Source organism: Triturus cristatus, chromosome 2_1 (genome assembly GCF_964204655.1).
Source record: "Triturus cristatus chromosome 2_1, aTriCri1.1, whole genome shotgun sequence".
NCBI classification, from domain to species: Eukaryota; Metazoa; Chordata; class Amphibia; order Caudata; family Salamandridae; genus Triturus; species Triturus cristatus.
In genome coordinates this window covers 172,515,227-172,540,121 of record NC_140581.1, presented here as the reverse complement: position 1 = coordinate 172,540,121, position 24,895 = coordinate 172,515,227, and the positions used below count along the sequence as shown (strand labels likewise).

The following is a 24,895-nucleotide window of genomic DNA, read 5'->3' as shown; positions in this document are numbered from 1 at the left end:
TTAGTAAATTCTGGTGGGGTTTTTTCAGTGTTTTGAAGTGATTTCAATAACTTAAAAAACAGTTATCAGTGGTTACACATTTTCGCGCCACTAAAAACAAAAGGAAAAGTGTTTTTCCGGTGTTTATGGTACGTTTTGCTTTTATTATTCCTGCTGATAGAAAATGGTATATAGACAGTGTATGTATAGTGTATGAAGTCCAAATAAATTTTTGCAAATTAAACTTATTGTAGTACACCATACAATACTTCTTCAGTGAGTCTTTGGTCATGGGCGCTCGCTCTTTCCTTCCCATGTAAACTCCTGTGAAAAAGCCCTCTCAACATTGGCACTTGAGACGGGCAATGCCAAAACAGCCAGTACACAATTTGTTAACTCTGGCCACTGACATAGCTTTCCATGCCAATACTGGTGCACTTGACGATTGCGATTCTCAGGGCAGGTTCTGCAACATTTGCATTGAGCTGGGCGCTTATGCCCTCAGAGTTATTGAAGCGGTCAAAAATGACCAAAGATCCTCACATTTCTTGCCTTTGGCATCATCACTCTTAAATTCTGTAAAGGGTTGCCACATGGATAAGATAGCATTCATAGCCCCTTGGACCGAGAACCATCAGCTAAGAGACACAGTTGGGATGACTATTTTTTTGCGGCCACACAAAGCACACAATTATAAATATTTGCGTTTTAGTTCCTGTGCATAAGAAAACAGTGCACCAGCATGGACTAAAAAGTCAATAGCATCCCTCAATCACTCTGAAGATTGTAAAGATCCTTTCAGCATACCATCTAACAAGTGGCAAGGACCTCCTACCGGGAATCACTTCAGCTCGGGTATCAATTTTGACAGGTCATCACATAACTTTTTCATATACGTAGCTGAATAACTGCAAATACAAACAATATCACTCCAATCTTTGTTGAACTTGGAAAGAACCTTTTTTTGCAGAGCATTCCAAGTCACACTGCATTTTATGTTTTCTAAAAGTCTGGTGCCATGTTTTCACCACTATCCCAGATGCTTGGTGATAGCACTCTTTATACATATACTTGTCACTATACCATGCATTAAATGTTTAAAGCCTGAGGTGTTGCCAATTCACCTACTATCAATACTGACCCGCTAGAAACTGGTGTGGCTGATGTATTAAGGGTTTTTACCCATTCTCTGTGGGTAAATGTGATGACACATATTAGAAAAGATTTTTATGAAACCAGCCCTTTTACCCATCAGTGAAAGAATCAAACGCAGCCAAAATATCAAAAATGATTTTGATGTTTCCTGATTCTCTACAGTTTATAAAATAATTAAACGAGACCTAAAACATGCTTCTAAACCCTGCATCTTTAGACCAAAGACCACAAAACTGAAAAAAGCAAGAGGAAAAAGAAACAATATTTTAGTGTAATCCGTAAACAACAAAATTCAAGCAGAATAATGTTAGCCCAGTCTTTCTTACTGCTAGCTTGTCTAACAAAGTTATATTGTATTGGCCGCTTCAGGAAGAAAAAAAATGACTTTCACACTCCTTTTCCTTTCTTTGAATGGCAGTTTGTGGTTGAGCAGGTGATTTTTCAGCGTTTATATGTTTTCACTGGTGAGGGCTATTACTCTTTCAGTGGGGTTTTATCAGTTATTATAGGTTTAAACCTAAAACCCCACAGCCTACGTATAATACACATGCAGGCTTACAGGCAAAGGAAATGTCAGAAGGTGCATGGGTAATGTGTCACATTCAGGTGGGACACAGTGTGTAATCTGAGGTCACCCCTTAAAAGAAAGGAAATGGGGTTCCCCTGGGTACCCTAGGCCTCCCCTACAGGTAGGTCAATGCACTGAACTACGGGGGAATCACTGCCCGCTTTTCAAATAAAGGTAGAATTGCCTCCATCATGCTGAAAGACGGACTGGCAATTTCAAACAGTCGTTCGGCTTTTCACTAATGTGCCCCCAGGGCAGGCACAAGTCTGGGGCAGCGCTTAGGACAGCACATTAAGAAAGTATGTACTGACCAGGGCAACCTATCAGTGATATGGGCCCAGGCGTCTGAAAAGGTGTTACTCTCTGTCTTTCTGGAACTCCTGGCTCAACAGATATACAAAACAAATTGGGTATGAGGGGTCCATCAGCGCAGAAATAATTCAAAATGACTGTTGTAGAAGATATCATGGTGCCACTGTCCCAGCCAATGGTGTCAGTGCCAGTGTTTCAGTAATAATATTAAAACAGACAAGACCCAAGGATAACTGGGGACCTGGGATAATAACTATAACAAAGAACACACTGGTCCCTAGTAACAATACTTTAGATGCACAGAACCAAATGGTGAATAAAATTTAGTCAGAGGAGTTTATGAAGAACAATTTGAAGACACATAGCGGCACAGGGAATATTGGTGCAAAATAAACAGGCTCGGTGCTCTCTGTAGAGTTGAAACACTTAAGCGATAAACCATGATCAACAAGTGTATCACCAAACACAAAAACAGCATGTCACTTTACAACAAATTCTCAACAATTATATATGGTCTGTGTTTTTAAAGTCAACAGCGTTTCGATCCCAATAAAAATGGTGGGATCATAATCATAAGGACTCTGGGATACAAGCCTGAGAGAAATTATGAAATCTAATGCAATTGCTTAAGGAGGGGTCCCTGGTGACAAGCCTCAGGAATAAGGTGGCCGGGAATGGCCTGAGCTGGAAATACGCTGGATACCCATAGGTGGCTTCAATCAGCCCACAGCAGGAAGCACACAAGTGGTCTGGGTCTCAGGGTTGATTAACAGATTCCTTCAATGAACTCAAATCAGCACCACAATGGAGATTCGGGACAATGATCGCGCCAGGCAACAAAGTTATTTACAGAGACCAACTTAGGCTTCCCCATTGAGTTAAGGGCAACCAAGTGGTTTGGACTAGTGATCAATTGGTGGAAGCAGTGTGCTTTCATGCTGGAGATAAGGCTTGTCAAACCAGATGTTGAGGTCCCCGAGAATACACTGCTTTTTGTAATCCTAAGTAATAGCTGTCCTAAGTCTAGACAGACATTTGCGAAAGCAGTGCTGAATGTGAGAGGTTGATAAATGATTCAGAATAATAATAGGAGAGCGTTGCAGACGAGAAGCACTGAAAATGCAGTGATTCGCATTTGAGAAGTTAAAATCCTTGATGTCAAATGTAGGCAGGGCCTTTATGTGGAACATTGCTGGTCTTCAGCCTCTCTTCACAGGAGGCCAGTTTTTTAAATGGGTTTCACATCCATCAGGTATTAGTGTTGGGGATGCACATCCATCAGGTATTGTGTTGTGGTTGCATATCCATAAGGAATGGTTTCCTTTCATACAGCACTTGCCTCTATGTCAGGAAAGGTTTCAGTAATTAAGAGAATGTTCACATTTGAAATCTTCCAGTAGTTCTCAGATAAGATTACTCTGTTATTATAGTTTTCAATAAGAATGTGACAATTATTATGCATGGTAGGTGGTTGAAATCATATTTAGGAAAGGTTGAGGATAGGGGTAGGTGGAGTCCTGTTGAAGTTTGGACTTCCTACAAAACACCAGCTTCAATAATGGAGTTCTGTATGGGGCACTGTTGGAAACCGGGCAACCGGGTTAGCAGTCACCAGGTTCCCAGCACAGTGGTAGCTTGGCTCGAGCGGTTGGGGGTCAGGCACCGTGTTAAGCGTATGTCACACCCTCACAATAACCATGCGTTCATCCGTTCCAAAAACAACACTACACCGTAAAAATTATGGAAGACAAGATGAAAATATATATGTCTTTATCTTATTTTCTCTTAGTTGCAGGTTTCATAACATAAATACAGTACAATAGGATTTTCCTTTAAAGGAGCAGGTCAAATAAACAATGCTACTTTGGAATTTCAATAAAATAGGTTCAGATCCTCATTAAGCAGAGAATAAATAGTTGTGCAATAAATACAGACTGCAAATAAATACAGTCAGACAAATACAGTGCAGGAATAAATTAGTGGAAGACAATAAATAAAGCACCTTCAATAAATAAGGAAAAGCAATCAATGACAGTATAGATCAGATCACTTTCATGAGGTAACTTGGTCTTACTTTGCCCATACACAGCTTGTGGCCCTAGAATGGTCTTTTAGGGCTCCACGGGGCCTCAGATGCCCCCTCTACCACTTACTGCCCTTTTCACGATGATTGGCTCCGCTCGGCGCCGGGTCGATGTCATGAGGCGGCTCCGGCTCGATGTCGCTGGGCGGCCTCGTCTCGATGTCGCTGGGCGGCCTCGACTCGATGTCGCTGGGCGGCCTCGACTCGATGTCGCTGGGCGGCCTCGACTCGATGTCGCTGGGCGGCCTCGACTCGATGTCGCTGGGCGGCCTCGACTCGATGTCGCTGGGCGGCCTCGACTCGATGTCGCTGGGCGGCCTCGACTCGATGTCGCTGGGCGGTCTCGACTCGATGTCGCTGGGCGGTCTCGACTCGATGTCGCTGGACGATCCCGACTCGATGTCGCTGGACGATCCCGACTCGATGTCGCCTTCCGGCGTCGCAGGGACACGGCCTCCCCGCTTCCGGGTGTCTCCGGAGTGCGATCTCCACTCCCGACCTCCGGCGCGCTTCACGACCTCCGTCGGCGCCCTCACCTCGACCTCGGGTGAACCTCCACTCGACCTCCGGCGCCTCTCCTCGACCTCTGTCGGCGCCCTCACCTTGACCTCGGGTGAATCTCCACTCGACCTCCGGCGCCTCTCCTCGACCTCAGTCGGCGCCCTCACCTCGACCTCGGGTGAATCTCCACTCGACCTACGGTGCCTCTCCTCGACCTCCGTCGGCGCCCTCACCTCGACCTCGGGTGAATCTCCACTCGACCTCGGGTGAATCTCCACTCTACCTCCGGCGCCTCTCCTCGACCTCCGTCGGCGTCCTCACCTCGACCTCTGGCGGCTCCGGGTACGACGTCTGCTTTCCATCAGCGCCGCTTCTCTACCTCAGGCCCCAGGTCTCCAGGCTTCTCGACGTCAGGACTCCAAGAGGACACCACTGAACAGGTCAGGAACTTGCTGTTCTTCCTCTTTAAGGCCTGTTTCAAATGTTCAGTTCCTTAAGATGGTTCTTCTGGTCTTGGTCCCACACAGGGCTTTAGGCTGGGCTTGGTCAGTAGGGACTAGCATCAAGGGTGGGTTTCTGGACCCCACTCCAAGCACTGGTTTCCACCCCGCTGCCTTACTCCGACCTCCTTCTATATCTGTCCTCTCTCTTCTCCAGTCAGTTGCCAACTGCCACCCTGAGATGGCCTCCCAACATTCTAAACTGCCTCCCACTGTCACAGGGTTCTAGAATGTTCCAGGAGGTTCTGGTGATGTCACAGGTGACAATGGGTGGCCACCATTTTGTGTCTCAGGCCCTCAGACAGAAGTTCCAGGGGTAGGGAAAATGGCTCCCTGACCCTGCATCAACACTAAAAAGTCTGGTGGTTCCCAAAAAGAAAAAATTATAACAGGGTTTGAGGCAGAAGTGGGACAAAATAAATAATAATGAGGAGGGACCACCCAAAGGGCTGACAGGTCTAACAGGCACTTTTTAGCCATGTTCTTAAATATGGCAAATTAAACTACTCCAATTGAAAGTATTGGATTTCTGTGGCAAGAGACAGCACAATTATGTGATGGGGAGAAGATGATTTAGCTTTCAGTGCCTTTTGTTGCTCATCTTGTAAATCCTTAAGTTCCAGTTGCACTTCATGTTGCACCCCAGGCTGGTGTGGCACCAGAGACAAGGAGCATGAACTGTCACAGGTTCATATGGTTGTTCCAGCAGGTCAATAACTAACTTCTCCGGGTTTGGTGGTAAGGGAGAAGGGAGGCCCTGTGTCCTACCTCCTGCCATCAACCAACCTTGCTGTGAACAGCCACTGACTATACGCAGCAGGAGTTCTTTGCTGCCAGGGAGTTGGACACCGGGCTGGTCGCAGCCCAGGCACTGCACTCAAGCACCACAGTGCACAGCCGAAGGTAGAGCAATGCAGGGGTTAGCTAATGAAAGGGTGCAGGGCGGGCCTGGCCTGCAGCCAAGCCCTAAACAAAACCCACACTGCACACGAAAGGCTGTGCACAGCAGTGGCTGGCTAATGGTAGGAGGCTCGCTGCTGGCACGGGGCTGGGTGCAATGCCTGTGCTTAACCCCCGCTATGCACGTGTTAAAAAATAAGCACATTGTTAAACTAAATAAATTCACTAAAAAACAAAAACTAGTAAAAAAGTGAGTTATGGCTCTGGTTCAAACACATAAAAGTGCTGAAATTCACCAGTTATGATTCAAGGTGCACATAACACACTATAATGTTGCTCGCCATGCTCAAACCTACTGATTTGACTACAGCACATCAAAAGAGCACTTGTTAGTAAACTAAAACATGGTGGCTGATGTTAGTTATGGTGTGTGTTGTGTGCACAATAAACCATGACTGGGGCTTTCAGTGGTTTTAATCACTTGAACTAGCACCATAGCTTACTTGTTTAACTATTTGTTTCATGAATATATTCAATTCAGTTGGTTTCTTTTCCTCCTTATTAATGTGTCTTTTTCACTTTCTTCACTATGGATGAACCTATAGTATCGCGTTAAACCAGCTGCATGTGGCTGCTGCATGCAAGCTCATTGTGCTTTAGCAAGACTGTTGAGCGACTAATAAGCTGCAGATTTTGCTAAATATTTGGAATTCTATTGTGTCATAACCAGTGATGATGTACTATTGGTCTTGGTGGTCCCACTTCCAATGCTCCTCACAAATCAACAGCAGCCTGATAACTAATTGGAGGGAGGACATGGAGGCAGTTTCTGAAAGAGTGTTTAAGTTTAGCCCAACAGGATATGCAGCACATTTGCAACATAAGTACAAAATAAATATTTACCGGAGACAGGTCCAGGTAGGATTCCAGTTTCTTCCTCATAGGCACAGATTGAGCTTGCAATTTACTCAGTTTCTATGAATGAAAATTAGAAAGTTTACACACCGTGCACCTGGTAAGAAAGGAATGTCGAAGAAATACTTATTGCTAAAGGTAGATTGCAAGACCGGTGCACACCTGAAACTGCTAGCAGAAAACTAAGATCAGGATAAATGTTGGCTTCAGCTACATTTAATGATTATCCTTACTCAACATGAATTATGTTTTCCAGCTTAGGATTGCAATCAAAAAGCCACATTGTCATATAAAGCTACAGGAGGTCAAAGGTCTAAACAAAATGGTACACAGGTAAACAGTGGCTCTAAATTGACTATTGTCATTCATAATGTGAATATGTGTTCCAATGTATACTTAACACCTAAAACAAATATTTATATATCTAAAAAGGGATGCACTGATTTTGATTGGCACTGGCCTGCTAGTTAGGTGGACTGGAAACACAGGCAGAAGGTTACCTCCAGCTCAATGAAGCCGTGACATTAAGCACAGACACATGAAAACATTCAGTGACCATGATGCCACACGTAGTCCTCAAGTCACATTTGGGGGTGCCATGACCCTGCCTAGCTGTGTGGAGGTTCAACAAAGGGAATACCAGGCAGAATGCTTGCTTGCTAGACATATCAGGAGTCTTAAGAAGGTACTTGTGTGTGCCATGTCTGCTTGTGCCTCATACCCTAAAGTCACTGAGGGTTAGAACCCCGTGAGATCCCATTGTGTGTTCACTTCGGAATACAGAAATTCACCCAGTATGGCTAGCAGAGTTTAGTTATCAGCAGGTTTTGGTGGATAGAGCACACAGAAAGAAGGGCAAAAACGTGTAGGTTTGTGGCTATTCAAATAAGTGTTTGCAAGCAGTGTCCCACTCTGGAAATATATGTAAAGTCAAAGGTATGAGTTAGTGCTTTACTAGAGTGGGACTTAGGAAAGAATATCCTCATTTTTGTTTCTGGTGCAATATAATGAATGTCCCAGCGTGGAAGAATATTTTTCCTAGGCAAAAAAAAAGGGAAAGGTTACAAACAATAATGCGCATTTGTGCTTTATTTACTAATGCAGAATTCCCACCAAGCTGAAGTGAATTTCACGTATTGCAAAAACCCAGGAAATATAGGACTGTCAGATTTTCTGAAAATCCATGGCTGCCAGATTTCCCACTGAATTGCTGTTATCACTGGTAAGTATGAAATCTGCTAAAACCCTGGAAGTAACTCTTTTAGGAGCATATTTCAGGTGTTCTTACTTGGCCATTTTCTGAATTAGGCCCTTCCTTTTCATTTCAAGTTTGTTCGCAATATAATGCACACTTATACAATCCTTCATAAGAAAAAAAATTAAAATATCAATAAGGTAGGCTTTGATTTTGGATAGCAATCCGATTCCAAGCAATTCTGTTTCTCTCCTATTAGAGCCAAGTAATCTATGAAATCTGCAACACATTTGTTGCACTGTTCTTTCCACTAGATGCTTTCATTACCTCACACCTGGGGAAGCCATCCGCTACACCTCCACATCTGCGACTTACATCCAGGCTATCCAAGCGACATTCTGCACTTTGAAAGACTTTGGCACAAATAATGTTCCTACTTTTCTGGTGTACCTATAAAAGTCACCTATAAAAAGAAGTCTGATAAAGCAGCTCCATATCATCCTCCTAGATGGTTTTGAAAACAGACTGACATGCAACAATATTTGAATCGGAATCAGAGGGCATAAGCCAAATCCCCAAGTTGCAGAAGTTAATGGTGATCTGTTAGTGCAAAGACCTCCTCATGTGGGATATCTTCAGCATTGTGCTTGATTAGCTGGGGGCAGACCCAATCACGCTCAACCGAGAGCACAGAATACCAATGGGCCACGGACATCTGACACCCTTATCCAAAGTGAAATAATAAATAGTGGCAAGGATACAAACAGATGATAATCTGTGAAAGCAACGTATATAGCTCTTCAAATACTTCTCAATGACAACACTACCAAAGTGTGAATCATTTAACTGGTAATGCAACACTTAACGGAGCCCAAGATAAATTGGTAGGTCTAGTCTTTTTAATAACATTCACTTGACAAGACCAAGGGTACACTGTCAAATCAATGAATGCGTGAAAGGGCTATAGTGCACAAAATGCTAATACATTGTGGGTTATGTCTACTTTCAGGGTTCAGATAGGAAAAGCATGAGAAGATGGAGTGCGAAGATTACCTGGGGCAAAACAGGGTGGTCCACTATCCTGCTGCTTTTGGTCTTAACTATGGGATCATTGACACATGGTGTGTGTCTTGACAGTACCATGGTTGGTTACTGCATCGGCAAGTGTTGGACCTACGTCCTAGGGGTAGCTTGGCTCAGGTCAACAGGCTTTCATCTCCACTTGGCCTCTCATGCTTGCATCCTACCCAGCTCGCAATCAAGCGCAGCACCATTCAAAAAGGACACTACACAGATTAAATGGAAGGTTTACTATAAGACTTTATCTCATTTCTTTCTTATCAAAACTGGGTTTTCAATTTGACATTACAACCTGAACAATTTCATTTCATTTTCATTTGAACGTTCCTCTATATCTTGAGGTAAAACCGGACCTTACAGTACAAGATAAACTTTTCATCCAATGTTTTTAAAACTTAACACACTGTTACATTTCAGAATAGCATTTCCAAGTATTACTTGACAACATTCGACATGAAATATTACTTCAAACTTAGCTCATCACTAACACTCTCCATGTGGGCTATGCATAGCACCTGGACTCTGGAAGGACGCCTAACCCCCTTGTAACCCTGCTCGGTAACCACTCCCCTTTTTACACTCAGGGTAATCCGTAAACTAAAAGGGAGGGTTAACTGGCTGCCCTGGATATATACCACTTATCGGGACATGGGTAGTACCGTTGACAATCCAGGGATTACTTCCCTCCAGGTAGCTATTAGGGAGTTTGTACACTGAATCTACACCACCCCCGTGACACTCGAAACCTCAGCGCTTTCTGTGACTGGAGCTTGCCCTACCTTTCCCCTCACTCTAGTCACGCAGATGGGGCGCTATACTGCCAATAATTATAACAGGCGTTGATGGTCTTCCCCTTCTTAAAGCCTTGGCAAAGTTCCCCAGCGCGCAGGTACTCTCCCCTCTCCCACGCTGTATTCCCCTGCTTACTGTCCATCCGATGTCCTTCGCTGGCAGCTCGCAAGGTTGCGCGATGTTCTCCCTCGTTGGTGTCGTAAGGGGGGGGGGGGGGGGGGGGGGGGAAATCAGAGGGGAAATCCTCTTACAGCAATTGGAATGCAAAATTCACCTCCACGGGGCCACCTCCCACCAGGGTTTCCTCTCCCCAGGCTCTTTCCTAATTTGACGGGAACCTTCGTCCTTCGTCGTCGGAGGGCACTCCCCCTCCTCTGAGGCAGAACCTCCTCCTCGCCTCCGGTCACCTGACTGGGAGGCTACGTAGTCGGCCAGCCCACCACTCCTGCGGCTCCAGACCCGGAACAGCGCGTCTGGTGGAGGCGCGGCCTCCGCTCTTGCACAATCAGCGGGCGGCGCTCCGGCCCCTATACATGTGACTCGGGCAGCGGCTTCATGGCTGCCCCGCCTGCACTTCCTGCCAGAGGGTTTCCACCGCACCACTGTCGCGATGCTCTACTGCCGCCACATGCCCGGGGCCGATCCCTCTCCTTAGGCCACTCGCTGTCGGCAGCTACGACCGAAGTCCAGCAGGTAATCTCTTGTCCGGGCAATAGGGGGGACAGCCAGGGGTTGAAGGCAGCACTTGGGGAGGGAGGGGAGATGGTAGTAACACGGTGCCGATCCTCTCACGCACCAGGGCGGAAACTGACAGGACACTCAGGGCATGGGCACACACATCTTTCCCAGTAACGGTAACGGTGACAATCCCAGGCGACAACGGAGCTGTCAGTCGCTAGCCCCCAGCAATGGCCCTCTCTCAGAACCCCGAGGTCAGGGGTACACTCCTCCTCAAGGCCTCACCAAATACGAGGGTCTCAAGTCACTGGCGGCACTCAGGGACTGGTCATCAGGTTGGGGGTGATGTCACTGGCGAGGGGAATCCGTGCAGACCCCAAGACCTGTCAATCCCTGACCAGTGCAGCCACCTCCCCACTCAGGTGCCTTACTCCTGGCTAACCGGCCGCTCAGCTCTACTCTAAAATGGCCGCCCTCGTGTCACCTCTATTTATCACCTTGGGCCTGACTTGCCAGAGGGGCCCAGAAGGTTCCGGAAGCTCTCATGGCAGTCATGGTCCAGGTGCTGAGGTGACAGTTGGAGCCACCATTTTGTGAATCTCACCTTCCTTATCTAGTTTCCTCAGTGGAGCACCTTGCGCCTCTCCCTCAGGTAGTGAAGGTGAAGCGCCCAGAACCTCTACATCAGCACCCAAAAAGTTGGTAGTAGACAGAAAAAATGAGAAGGGGGAAAGGACAAAAATAATAAAATGAGGAGGGAACTTCCAAAGGGCTGAAAGGTCTAACACGCGTCCCCCCCCAGCTGAAAGTGGGGAGAGCTACCCAACCCCTTGGGAGTCCTCTTCACTAAGGCGGAAATACCTGGATAGACCGTCAGCATTGGCGTGGTCCACTCCTGGGCGATGTTCCACCCTAAAGTCCATCCCCTGTAGGGAAATGGACCACCTCAATAGCTTGGGATTCTCGCCCCTCATTTGCATCAGCCACCTGAGGGGCCGGTGGTCGGTCTGAACCAGGAAGTGCGAGCCAAACAGGTATGGCCGCAGCTTCTTCAGAGCCCACACCACCGCAAAAGCCTCCCTTTCAATTGCACTCCACCTCTGTTCCCGGGGGAGTAGTCTCCTAGACAGGAAAACCACCGGTTGGTCTAGACCCTCGTCATTAAGTTGCGACAGCACTGCCCCGATACCATGCTCCGACGCATCTGTTTGGACGATGAACTCCTTGGCGAAGTCAGGGGCCCTGAGAACAGGTGCCGCACACATTGCCTTTTTCAAGGTGTCAAAAGCCTGTTGACATCCCTCGGTCCAGATTACTCGTCGAGGGTGTTTTTTAGAAGTGAGCTCAGTCAAGGGGGCCACGATAGTACCGTATCCCTTGACGAAGCGTCGGTAGTAGCCAGTGAGGCCCAAGAAGGCTCGGACCTCTGTCTGAGTCTTGGGGGGTTCCCAGGCCATGATTGTTTCAATCTTGGCCTGGAGGGGTTGCACCTTGCCCCGACCCACCAAGTGACCGAGGTACACTACCGACCCCTGCCCGATCTGGCACTTACTGGCCTTGATCGTCAGACCCGCCTGCTGCATAGCCTGAAGGACAGCCTGAAGGTGACACAAATGATCCTCCCAGCTGCGGCTGAAGACAGCGATGTCATCCAGGTACACAACCGAAAAGGCCTCCATCCCAGAGAGGACCTGGTTCACCAACCGCTGGAACGTGGCAGGGGCGTTCTTGAGCCCAAAGGGCATCACACAGAACTGGTAGTGACCCTCAGGTGTGGAGAAGGCTGACCTTTCCTAGGCTCCATCTGTCAGGGAAATCTGCCAGTACCCAGATGTAAGGTCAAAGGAACGGAGGTATTGGGCAGCTCCCAACCGGTCATTAAGCTCATCCGCCCTCGGGATGGGATGAGCATCTGTCTTTGTCACAGAATTCAGTCCCCTGTAATCCACACATAACCGGAGTTCTGGGGTAGTGCCCGGCGGGGCAGCTTTGGGTACCAGTACCACCGGACTGGACCAGGGACTACTTGAAGGCTCAATCACTCCCAGCTCTAGCATCTTGGTAACTTCTCCATGGATGCTAGCCTTCACCTTATCAGACAGTCGGTAGGACTTGGACTTCACAGGTGGGCTGTCCCCTGTGTCCACATCATGGGTACACAGATGAGTCCGTCCCGGGATAAGCGAGAACAAGGAAGCAAACTGCTCCAGAACTTGGCGGCAGTCCTTCCGTTGTTCAGGAGTTAGGGATGGTGAGAGGATTACTCCCTCCACCGACCCATCCTTCTCTTGGGACGCAAAAAGATCAGGAAGAGGTTCACTTTCCTCTTCCTCTGACCCATCAGTCACCATCATTAAAGTGACCTCGGGTCTCTCTTGGTGAGGCTTGAGGCGGTTGACATGGAGCACCCGATGGGGCTGCCTGGGGGTCTTAAGATCCACCACGTAGGTGACTTTGCCCTTCTTCTCAACCACCTCAAAGGGGCCTGACCAGCGATCCTGGAGGGCGCTAAGCTCTCCAGGTTCCATCACCCACACCTTCTGGCCAGGCTCCAGCTCCACCGGGTGAGCATTTCGGTCATACCATTCCTTCATGACCGTCTGGCAGGCTTCTAGGTTTTCAGAAGCTTGCTTCCACAACCTAGCCATTTGGCTACGAAAGGCCAGCATGTAGCTCACCACATCTGGGGGAAGTTTTCTGGGAGTCTTTTCCCATCCATCCTTCACCAGGCTGAGAGGTCCGCGCACAGGGTGTCCGTACAACAGCTCGAAGGGGCTGAAGCCCACTCCCTTCTGTGGTACCTCCCTGTAAGAAAACAGCAAACAAGGTAGGAGGACGTCCCATTTCCTCCGCAGGCTCTCGGGCAGACTCCTGATCATGCCCTTTAAGGTTTTGTTAAACCTTTCTACCAGACCATTGGTCTGGGGGTGATAAGGGGTGGAGAACCGGTAAGTGACTCCACACTCTTTCCACATAGCCCGCATATAGGCCGACATGAAGTTGGTACCTCTGTCCGACACCACTTCCTTGGGGAATCCCATCCGGGTGAAAATTCCCATAAGGGCCCGTGCCACTGCAGGTGCAGTAATGGTCCTCAGAGGGATAGCCTCGGGGTACCGAGTGGCATGATCCACCAGAACCAGGATAAACCTGTGACCGGCAGACGTTGGTGGATCCAATGGCCCAACAATGTCGATGCCCACCCTTTTAAAGGGGGTGCCAACGACCGGCAGTGGTTCCAGGGGAGCCTTCAGCTTCACCCCTGTTTTCCCACTAGCTTGGCAGGTTACACACGTCCTACAAAAAGTATCGGACGTAATCCTCATCTGAGGCCAGTAGAAATGAGGGACAAGTCGAGCAAAGGTCTTGTCTTGTCCCAAGTGTCCTGCCAAGGGTATTTCATGAGCCAATCCCAATAGAAAGGCTTGGTAACGCTGGGGAACCACCAAGGCCCGGGATGAACCATGCACCGGGGCCTTGGGTTTGCTATAAAGGAGTCCATCTTCCCAGTATATGTGGAAGTTCCCCGAATCATTACCCGCTGCCTGGGCTTCGGCCTGCCGCCGTAAACCCTCAAGAGTAGGGCACTCCTTCTGGGCCCGACAAAACTCTTCCCTAGTAGGTCCTCCCTCCACCTGCAAGTCGGCAGGGGTAGGTAAGCCCTCCAGGGAAGCTACATCCCCCTCCGTAGACTCCGGGACCACACCAGTCGCCCCATCCGCCTTCGGAGGTTCCGATGCCGGGGCAGGCTTCCCCCGTCCCCGTTTACCCTTTCCGGCAGCTGGTTGGGCCTTTATCCCAGGCTCCAACCTCTGTGAACTCCCTCTTCGGGCAGTCACGGACCGGGTGTTGGCACACGTCCACTCAGGGGTCCCCAACATTCCCATGTGGGCCCTGAACTCGACCTCCTTCCACGCCGAGTGTTCAAGGTCATTTCCCAACAGGCAGTCGACCGGCATGGCAGGGCTTATCGCAACTCGTAGAGGACCCGCAACCCCTCCCCACTCAAAGGGAATCTGGGCCACCGGATAGTGACCCTCTCGGTTGTCAGCCATCACAACCGGGTGGACTATATTGGGAACCACCTGCTCTGGGGACACCAGCTGATTCCTTACCATAGTCATGCTGGCTCCTGTGTCCCTCAGAGCCTCCACCCTCTGGGCATTGATGGTGACCCATTGCCTGTACTTAGTAGTATTCGAGGGCACCTGGGTCTTAGGAACCATCTCACAATCCCCTAAGGACACTAAGGTTAACCCTGCCCACTCACCTCCCTTATCTAGGGGGCAACTCCTCCCCAAGCACTACACTCACCACCCCAGGGGTCTTTCCTCCTATGGGAGGGTGTGGTCTCTTGGGACACTTGACATCCCCCTTATAGTGCCCAACTTCGCCACACTCATAACAGCGGACAACCCTAGGCTGCTGACCACGGTCAGGATAAGGGGGTTTGTGGGGGCCAACCTTAGGAGGGAATCCTACTCCCTTCCCTTGTGAACTCTTTTGGGGGCCTTTAGAGAACTCCTTTTTGTCTCCCCCCTCTTTCTTCTGGGGGGCGCCCTGTCCAGCCCCTTGGAAATTCCCTCCAGTCCCTTTTGAGGATACCCGGGTACTCGCCCAGATATCCGCCTCCTCTGCAAGCTTCCTAGGATTAGTTAGCTTGCTGTCCACCAGGTGCTGACGCAGCTCCGGAAAACCTTTCTCGAGGAGGTGCTCCTTTAAAATCAGATTATACAGTCCCTCATAGTCCTTTACCTCACTGCCCTGCACCCAGCCCTCTAAGGCCTTCTTGGCATAGTCTAAGAAGTCTACCCAATACTGGGTGGCCAACTTTTGACTGCCCCGAAACCTTTGCCTGAATTTTTCAGGGGTCAACCCAAATTTCTTAACTAGGGCGACCTTCATGATGGGGTAATTGGTCTGATCGTTCTGTTCCAACGCTAACAGGGCATCCCTCCCCACCGGAGGCATATACCTATATAGGCCACCCCCCCACTGAGCTTCGGGGACCCCATGGGCCATTTAACGAGGTCATCCCCGACACCATAGCTGGCGACTACATCTTTTGGCAGGTAAGGTCTGGACTCCCTGGGGATTTCTCTAGGTACGCTGCCACCAATGGGACTGCTGGAGGTTCCCAACTGTAGGGCTTTGAGTTCCAATTCCTTTAAATGGAGGAACCTCCTCTCCTCCCTCTCTTTCTCCAAACGGGCCAGTTCCATTTTAAACTGCCTCTCCTCCCTCCTGTCAACTAAGTCAGCTGATGACAGGCTTCCCCCCGAGGCGCTACTACCTGCCCTTGAAGGAGCACTAGGTCCTGCATCCATGTGTCCACTCTCAGGGGGGAAAATTAATTCTGGTTCCTCTGTGGTGTCCAGTTCTGGTCCCTCCGCCCGTTTCCCGCTAGGGTGGGCCATGACCCAGGCTCTCAAGCTCGTTTGGAGTTCTATTTTCTTTGCCCCTTGCTTGAAGAACACCTCCCTCTCCTGGCAGAATTCTTTTAGTTGAGTTACTGTATATTCCTCCAGCCTACCCAACTCAAACTCCATCCTACCAGGTAGGACCCAATCCCGCAGAACAGGAGCTTACAAAAGGAAATCTTTCCTTCAAGAGGAAACACAACACCAGACAGAATAATTTTTAAAACAAAATTCCAATTAGGGAGGCAATCTGGAGAAAACTTCAGTAAAAACAATCAAATGTAGGTTGTGGCGCGCGCAAAACTGCTACTAAGCGGATGCAAGCACTGATTAAGGATCCCACCGCTGAGCACCAACTTGTTGGACCTACGTCCTAGGGGTAGCTTGGCTCAGGTCAACAGGCTTTCATCTCCACTTGGCCTCTCATGCTTGCATCCTACCCAGCTCGCAATCTAGCGCAGCACCATTCAAAAAGGACACTACACAGATTAAATGGAAGGTTTACTATAAGACTTTATCTCATTTCTTTCTTATCAAAACTGGGTTTTCAATTTGACATTACAACCTGAACCATTTCATTTCATTTTCATTTGAACGTTCCTCTATATTTTGAGGTAAAACCGGACCTTACAGTACAAGATAAACTTTTCATCCAATGTTTTTAAAACTTAACACACTGTTACATTTCAGAATAGCATTTCCAAGTATTACTTGACAACATTCGACATGAAATATTACTTCAAACTTGGCTCATCACGAACACTCTCCATGTGGGCTATGCATAGCACCTGGACTCTGGAAGGACGCCTAACCCCCTTGTAACCCTGCTCGGTAACCACTCCCCTTTTTACACTCAGGGTAATCCGTAAACTAAAAGGGAGGGTTAACTGGCTGCCCTGGATATATACCACTTATCGGGACATGGGTAGTACCGTTGACAATCCAGGGATTACTTCCCTCCAGGTAGCTATTAGGGAGTTTGCACACTGAATCTACACCACCCCCGTGACACTCGAAACCTCAGCGCTTTCTGTGACTGGAGCTTGCCCTACCTTTCCCCTCACTCTAGTCACGCACATGGGGCGCTATACTGCCAATAATTATAACAGGCGTTGATGGTCTTCCCCTTCTTAAAGCCTTGGCAAAGTTCCCCAGCACGCAGGTACTCTCCCCTCTCCCGCGCTGTATTCCCCTGCTTACTGTCCATCCGATGTCCTTCGCTGGCAGCTCGCGAGGTTGCGCGATGTTCTCCCTCGTTGGTGTCGTAAGCGGGGGGGGGGGGGGGGGAAAATCACAGGGGAAATCCTCTTACAGCAATTGGAATGCAAAATTCACCTCCACGGGGCCACCTCCCACCAGGGTTTCCTCTCCCCAGGCTCTTTCCTAATTTGACGGGAACCTTCGTCCTTCGTCGTCGGAGGGCACTCCCCCTCCTCTGAGGCATAACCTCCTCCTCGCCTCCGGTCACCTGACTGGGAGGCTACGTAGTCGGCCAGCCCACCACTCCTGCGGCTCCAGACCCGGAACAGCGCGTCTGGTGGAGGCGCGGCCTCCGCTCTTGCACAATCAGCGGGCGGCGCTCCGGCCCCTACACATGTGACTCGGGCAGCGGCTTCACGGCTGCCCCACCTGCACTTCCTGCCAGAGGGTTTCCACCGCACCACTGTCGCGATGCTCTACTGCCGCCACACGCCCGGGGCCGATCCCTCTCCTCAGGCCACTCGCTGTCGGCAGCTACGGCCGAAGTCCAGCAGGTAATCCCTTGTCCGGGCAATAGGGGGGACAGCCAGGGGTTGAAGGCAGCACTTGGGGAGGGAGGGGAGATGGTAGTAACACGGTGCCGATCCTCTCACGCACCAGGGCGGAAACTGACAGGACACTCAGGGCATGGGCACACACATCTTTCCCAGTAACGGTAACGGTGACAATCCCAGGCGACAACGGAGCTGTCAGTCGCTAGCCCCCAGCAATGGCCCTCTCTCAGAACCCCGAGGTCAGGGGTACACTCCTCCTCAAGGCCTCACCAAATACGAGGGTCTCAAGTCACTGGCGGCACTCAGGGACTGGTCATCAGGTTGGGGGTGATGTCACTGGCGAGGGGAATCCATGCAGACCCTAAGACCTGTCAATCCCTGACCAGTGCAGCCACCTCCCCACTCAGGTGCCTTACTCCTGGCTAACCGGCCGCTCAGCTCTACTCTAAAATGGCCGCCCTCCTGTCACCTCTATTTATCACCTTGGGCCTGACTTGCCAGAGGGGCCCAGAAGGTTCCGGAACCTCTCATGGCAGTCATGGTCCAGGTGCTGAGGTGACAGTTGGAGCCACCATTTTGTGAATCTCACCTTCCTTATCTAGTTTCCTCAGTGGAGCACCTTGCGCCTCTCCCTCAGGTAGTGAGGGTGACGCGCCCAGAACCTCTACATCAGCACCCAAAAAGTTGGTAGTAGACAGAAAAAATGAGAAGGGGGAAAGGACAAAAATAATAAAATGAGGAGGGAACTGCCAAAGGGCTGAAAGGTCTAACATGCGTCCCCCCCAGCTGAAAGTGGGGAGAGCTACCCAACCCCTTGGGAGTCCTCTTCACTAAGGCGGAAATACCTGGATAGACCGTCAGCATTGGCGTGGTCCACTCCTAGGTTGGCTATGCCAAAACGAGTTTGATTTTTTAAACAGTAACAAAACTAAAGTACCGAATATATATGTTTTGCCAAAGATACACAAATCCCTTACAAATCCACCAGGAAGGCCCATTGTGTCGGCTTGTGGTTCGATTTTAGAACCCCTAGCAAAATATATAGATACCTTTTTAATTCCTTTTGTAAAAGAGACACCATCTTTTGTTAGAGACACAATGGACCTTATATCTAAAGTAGAAGGCTTACCGTACAACAAAGAAAAACAATTTTTGGTATCATTCGATATAGAGTCTTTGTATACCAACATACCCCAGGATGAGGCTCTAGCAGTAATGAGATACACTTTAGACCAACGAGATCGCCCCAATCAGGTCCCAACTGACTTTATAATATCATTAGCTTACCTATGCTTAAAAAATAATTTTTTTAGCTTTAAAGAAAACATGTATTTACAAGTTTCCGGAGTGGCAATGGGGTGTAGCTTCTCCCCAGAAATAGCGAATTTAGTTATGGCGGAATTTGAGAAAAAGTGGATATATAGCGACAACAACCCTTTTAAAAACTCCATAGGTTTTTGGTGTCGCTATATAGATGATATATTCATGATCTGGAATGGAGAAGAAATACAACTGACAGATTTCCATAACTGGCTAAATTCGAGGACTGTGGAGTTTAATTTTACCATATCAAAAGATCGGGCAAAAATTAGTTTCTTAGATGTGTTTGTACAACAAGATAAAGACCAGTTGGGTGTGAGTCTATATACTAAAACTACAGATCGAAACACCCTTCTTCATTTTACCAGCAGTCATCCGCGCACGTTGAAAGAAAATTTGCCATATGGGCAATTTCTTCGTGTAAGGAGGAACTGTACTAACAAAGAAGATTACTTCACCAATGCTGAGAAACTCAAAGACAAATTAATTGCACGGGGGTATCCTAAGAAATTGGTAAAAGGTGCTCTTAAAAGAGCCTGGTATACACCAAGGGACACTTTGTTGATCCCTAAACAAAAAGATGAGAAGATTCCATTAACATGTGTTCTCACATATGACCCTAAAGCCAATAAAGTTAAAAAAAAAATCATTCAAAAAAATTGGAAGTTGATAGAACATTTAGGAATTGAAAAACCGCTTTTTGCATTTAAAAAAGGAAAAAACATCAGACAACAGCTGGTGAGAGCAGCTAGACACACTGAGACAGCAAAAAAAGATTTGAGAAATCTGCTCAGTTTACCACCAATAGTAGGCCATTTTCGTTGTCAAAACTGTTTGGCATGCAATTTAACAGAAAATTCGAAACAGTTAAATATCAATGGACAAATACACCACCAAAGAGTCTTTTCGAACTGCAATACTAAGAATGCAATATATTGCATTAAGTGCCCATGCAACAAATATTACATAGGCCAAACGACACAAATTTTGAAAAAGCGAATCTTACAACACAAATCAAGGATCAAATGTAAAGTCCAAGGAGCGCCATTGGTGCACCATTACCTAACTCTAAATCACGCTGAAAATGATTTAAAGTGGTCAGTGCTATGTGCGATTGGAAATGTAGGGAGGGACGAGCTACAAATCAAATTGAATAGATTAGAGGCTAGACTAATCGAGAAGTACCATACTGCTACAATGGGTCTTAATGACAAAGTTGAGATTTGGGCATTATTACTATGATCTGTTTACCATTCTATTCTTTTGGAAGGCAAGAGATAAGCACATGGCCACTAGCAGAGATGACACTGTACATAATTCTTTATTGTAAATAATACTATGGATAATAAGACTGTAAGGAGTGACGTATTTCCACGACCTTTTTTGGGGGGTTATAAGGTATGACCATTTGATAGTCACTTTTGTAATAATTTTTGCATTTCTGTGTGCGAATTTTTCATTTTTTGTCGGTGGAACAGAAAGAAAATGTATATATAGATTAGAATATGAGATTAGAAATAAATACACTCATCATGTAGATCCTTTTCACCCTCACATGGGAGCCAAATAGTAGCCCTTTATGGACTGCCCAGATACATATGTCTCTCCGTGGAGCCGCTATATCTTGTACACACTTTTATATTATATACTTCATTAATTGCACCCGTTTACATAAAGAACAAAATTATGCAAGTATATGGATTACAATTAATTGGATCTTATTTTTAAAGTTTCTTTATTCCATATTGGAGATTTCACCTTTGGCATGAGTCTCTCCTTTGTGTCGTTTGGATTACTACGAGTCCATCTTCTAAGCGATGTACCTTTAGTGACGTATATACACGCCCCTACGTACTGTGGGCGTTTGAATAAACAGAGAACGCGAGAGCGCAGAAACGCGAGCAGTGCGAATCAGTCGAACTACACGGATCCTAAAGAGAAGAATACGAGGACCGTATACATCTGCAATATTAGGTATTATAAGAAATATTAGAGACTCACACTATAATTAGGATAAGAATTGGATAATCTATCCCAGGCATCCGAGTTCACTTTTTATTTGTTTATTTTTTAGCTCGTCTTGACGGTGTGATACAAAATTGGCCGGTTCCTAGAGACGATCATTATTAAAAGTGTTGTTTATAGCGGTGCAAAGATTACGCAGGTACATTCTAGACTAGTTGGTAATATAATTTTCATGAATGCATCACTCAGCTTGAATGTATATATTTAGGTGCATTTTTCCGCGTTTTTTTAAGAAAAAGTTGTTTGAAGAAAAAGATTCAAAGAGATGTGACTGCAGTTATATTCCCTTGACCAAGTGCTGTTACTTGTTTGCCGTCCCGCACTGAGTAAGTGTTATAAGTGATTTCGGGATTGAAATTAGTTAATTTTGATGAATATATGAACGACATTGCCGTTGTCAGACCGGGCCAGAATTTGAGGCCAATATACATATATAGTTTGTGATTATTGCGAATGATCAAGGTTAGGTATAGAAAGTATTGGTATACTCTTTCCCTCTCGGCAGCCTAATACACACAATCTAGTGCTGTTGTTTATTATTTATTCTTAAAAGATTCACGTTTAGGTGGTGTATATCTACTAATCATTCTTAATACGTCACTTTAGAGAGAAGAAAATACTAAGGCAATGTACCTATGTAAAGGCATTGTATCTTGTTCCTAGGTATGTGCATGTGTATATATATGTAAATATTATTAGTTGTGGATATATATACTAAAAAGTATATTTGGTTTATAGGTTGAATTGAAAAAATGCATAATTGACTGCCCTAGTCCTGAAGAGACCTGAAATTACGAAGGCTGAAACGCGTCGACATTTAATTTGGAGACACTCAGATGAAGTTTAACTGTGATGAAACAGATAAAGAATACTCAATAAGTATATGTTGAAAAAATAATCCACCGGGTTTCTTTAAAAGAGTGATTTTCATTCAAGGAATGCTAGTATAACAAAATCATTGTAGACATCCTTATTGATTAGTAGGGCAAAGAGACAATTGCATATTGTGATGTAGAGATAAAAATGTATATATGTACAAAAAGAACGTGAAGAGAAACGTACTATAAATATATATATATACACATTAGTCTGTATTTTTTGTTGTTGGGGTACATTTGATTCTGGATTGATTTAAAATATATAGATTTTTCTACTAAAAGGAAGTACTTTTGGAAGAGATAACTAAACTATTTCTTCATTTAATTATACTTATATTCATCCCAAGGCATTATATATTTTTTTACAAATGTTGTATATTTACCCAGGTGCCAGAGGGTTAAACGGGTAAACCCCCTTTCTCGTAAACAGAACCTCTACATCAGCACCCAAAAAGTTGGTAGTAGACAGAAAAAATGAGAAGGGGGAAAGGACAAAAATAATAAAATGAGGAGGGAACTGCCAAAGGGCTGAAAGGTCTAACAGCAAGCAAATTTAAATTGCCCATGAAGCAGACAATACTAGTCCCTATGGAAAATCTGCAGCTCTCCTACCCCACCCTCCTAGAAGAATGAGAGACTTGTCAAAGTCTTGGGTTTAAAGTGAACTTAACAAAACCAGAAGTTTCCCAAACATGATGGACAGAAAACTTGCAACAAGGCACCCTCTGCTGTCAGATGTAGTATACTACTTGCCCTGGCATAGGGAAAACCTACACAAATATTGGACCTTGGTTAGACATTGCTACCATAGTAAGCCGGTGTGTACAAAGGTATACAATAGGTATACAATAATCACAAATATTTACCATTTGAGAAAAATAAGGGCAAGAGTACTAACCTCTGAAAGAGCCACTAACGACTGATGATGTAACGAAGGGTCATCCCCACTAGCAGCCAGACAGTTCTAAAACAGAGAAACCGTTTAATCGTGGATACTTTGCAGCACTGCTACTACATTAGATTAGCTTGAACAACCCATCTGAATATAAACAGCAAATTGCGCTCAGTGGACCTGTATCTATGTGATTTATGACATTTTGTTTTTTCAAACTATAAACAAGTTATAATCATATCATCAAGCTATAACCAAAAGGTATTAACTAAAATTGGAGCACAAGAGACAAATGCTTGCCCATGTCTACTTGAAGAGTCATGACATTTATCTGAACCCACTTTAGTTTGTGGACTTTGCTCCTTGAGTGATGATTACAATTGACTGAGTTTTCACCCACTTATAGTACAAAGTAGCCACCATATTCCAAAATTGGTGAGCGATGGGACAGTTACAAAGTCTAAGTAAGATCAATAGCGCTTCAACAGATGGGATATGGTCTAACAAAGGGGCAAATTAAGAACCTGATCTCCTATGGACTGCTCCTAATGTTTTCTATCAAGTTTTTGGGTTTGAATATCTCTCATCTCATACCCAGAGGTCCCAGTTACGCTCAGTTCTTGTGCTCTTGTGACTGTCATTTGATATTGCGGTTTCTACAGTGGTCCACATTCTAGTCATAACAAATGACAACAAAACAATTATGCAAAAGACTCAAAATGTTTTTGGGAGTGTTTTAAAAATGCAGATAGTACTTAACAAACAGGAGCACTTAATTTATGAAAAGCTATAGCCATGGGAAAACTTTCTTTGATAAATAGCCAGGCCAGGAATTTCGTTTGCAAGATCCAACAGAGAAAATTCTCCTGACCTTACAGACCGGAGTAAAATTCCAAATCTAGCTTTTGAACAGAATGTTAGTCCTGGGAAAAAGCACTTTATCTCTGTGGGGCTGAGATTTATGAACAATAAGGTAAATCTGTGCTATGCAAAAAATGTACCCGTACAGTATGTGTTTTAACACTGACACAATTATGTGCACTTCTCAACCATCATCTCCTGTATTTCTGAAACCCGCTGTTTTGGATCTCACACCTGAAAATTTGCTATGTAAAGCATATGAGGTTTGGGAAACGTACTATGTAAAGCACTGCATTGGATTTTTTCAGGTATGACTGCTCTATACCAAAGAGTTGAAAAAGAGGGAAAAATACTAAGGAACACATTTAGGTTAATTGTGTTAAAACATAATTTTTATTTACATTACACTGGCAGATTGAACACCTTGCTCAGACTAACATATGCAATAAGCAGCAAAAAGAGTGGGACCAGGTAGTATCGCATAGAGGTCTCTCTGAAAAACATTTTTGGGGACACTCAACAGCTACTTTCGGTCAATGGCATGTTATCCCCACTGACGTCCTAATAATAGGTAGTGTCATCATTGGATCTTCCCTTCCTGCGGAGGGGGGTCTCTCAAAGTGTGGGATCCGTAACAACTAGTTAGTGATCTAAAATTACCTCCTGTGCCAAGGCAACAGGAATTTATTAAAACATGGGCAGGGGTGATGTTAAAAAAAGAGACATGGGGTGAGGTTAAAAAAAGAGAGATGTGTCTAGGGAAATATAAGGTGTCCCTCACATCAACATACATATCAGGTCAACATGTATAGCCTACGTACGCCCATACGGGTCGATGGCTTTTGTCCGGACCACGTTAATGGATGGATCCCTTTTGTGAGCCAGTGGGGACGCTATCCCCTGTCTTGGAATGTATTAGGTATGTTTACTCTGAGAGTGTTGAAGAAGAACATAAGTTACTTACGTGTAAACTGTGGTTCTCCAGTATTGGTATCTTTCATAGATTCACATACTTGAATCATTCCCCGTCGTCGAAGTGGGAGTCTCACGGTACATAAAATAACACTATAGCAATAGCATAACAATA

General features: G+C 46.2%; 1 protein-coding gene across 1 annotated transcript in view; it reads right to left on the bottom strand.

Moving 5' to 3' along the window:
• Positions 1-24,895, bottom strand: part of HAUS1 (HAUS augmin like complex subunit 1) — a 284,053-nt gene that overhangs the window by 87,298 nt on the left and 171,860 nt on the right. Inside the window, exons 6-7 of the mRNA XM_085640696.1 lie at positions 22,954-23,019; positions 6,902-6,973 (exon numbers count right to left, since the gene is read on the bottom strand). Of these exons, the coding sequence (XP_085496822.1) occupies positions 6,902-6,973; positions 22,954-23,019 (138 nt within the window). The remainder of the gene's footprint in view (positions 1-6,901; positions 6,974-22,953; positions 23,020-24,895) is intronic.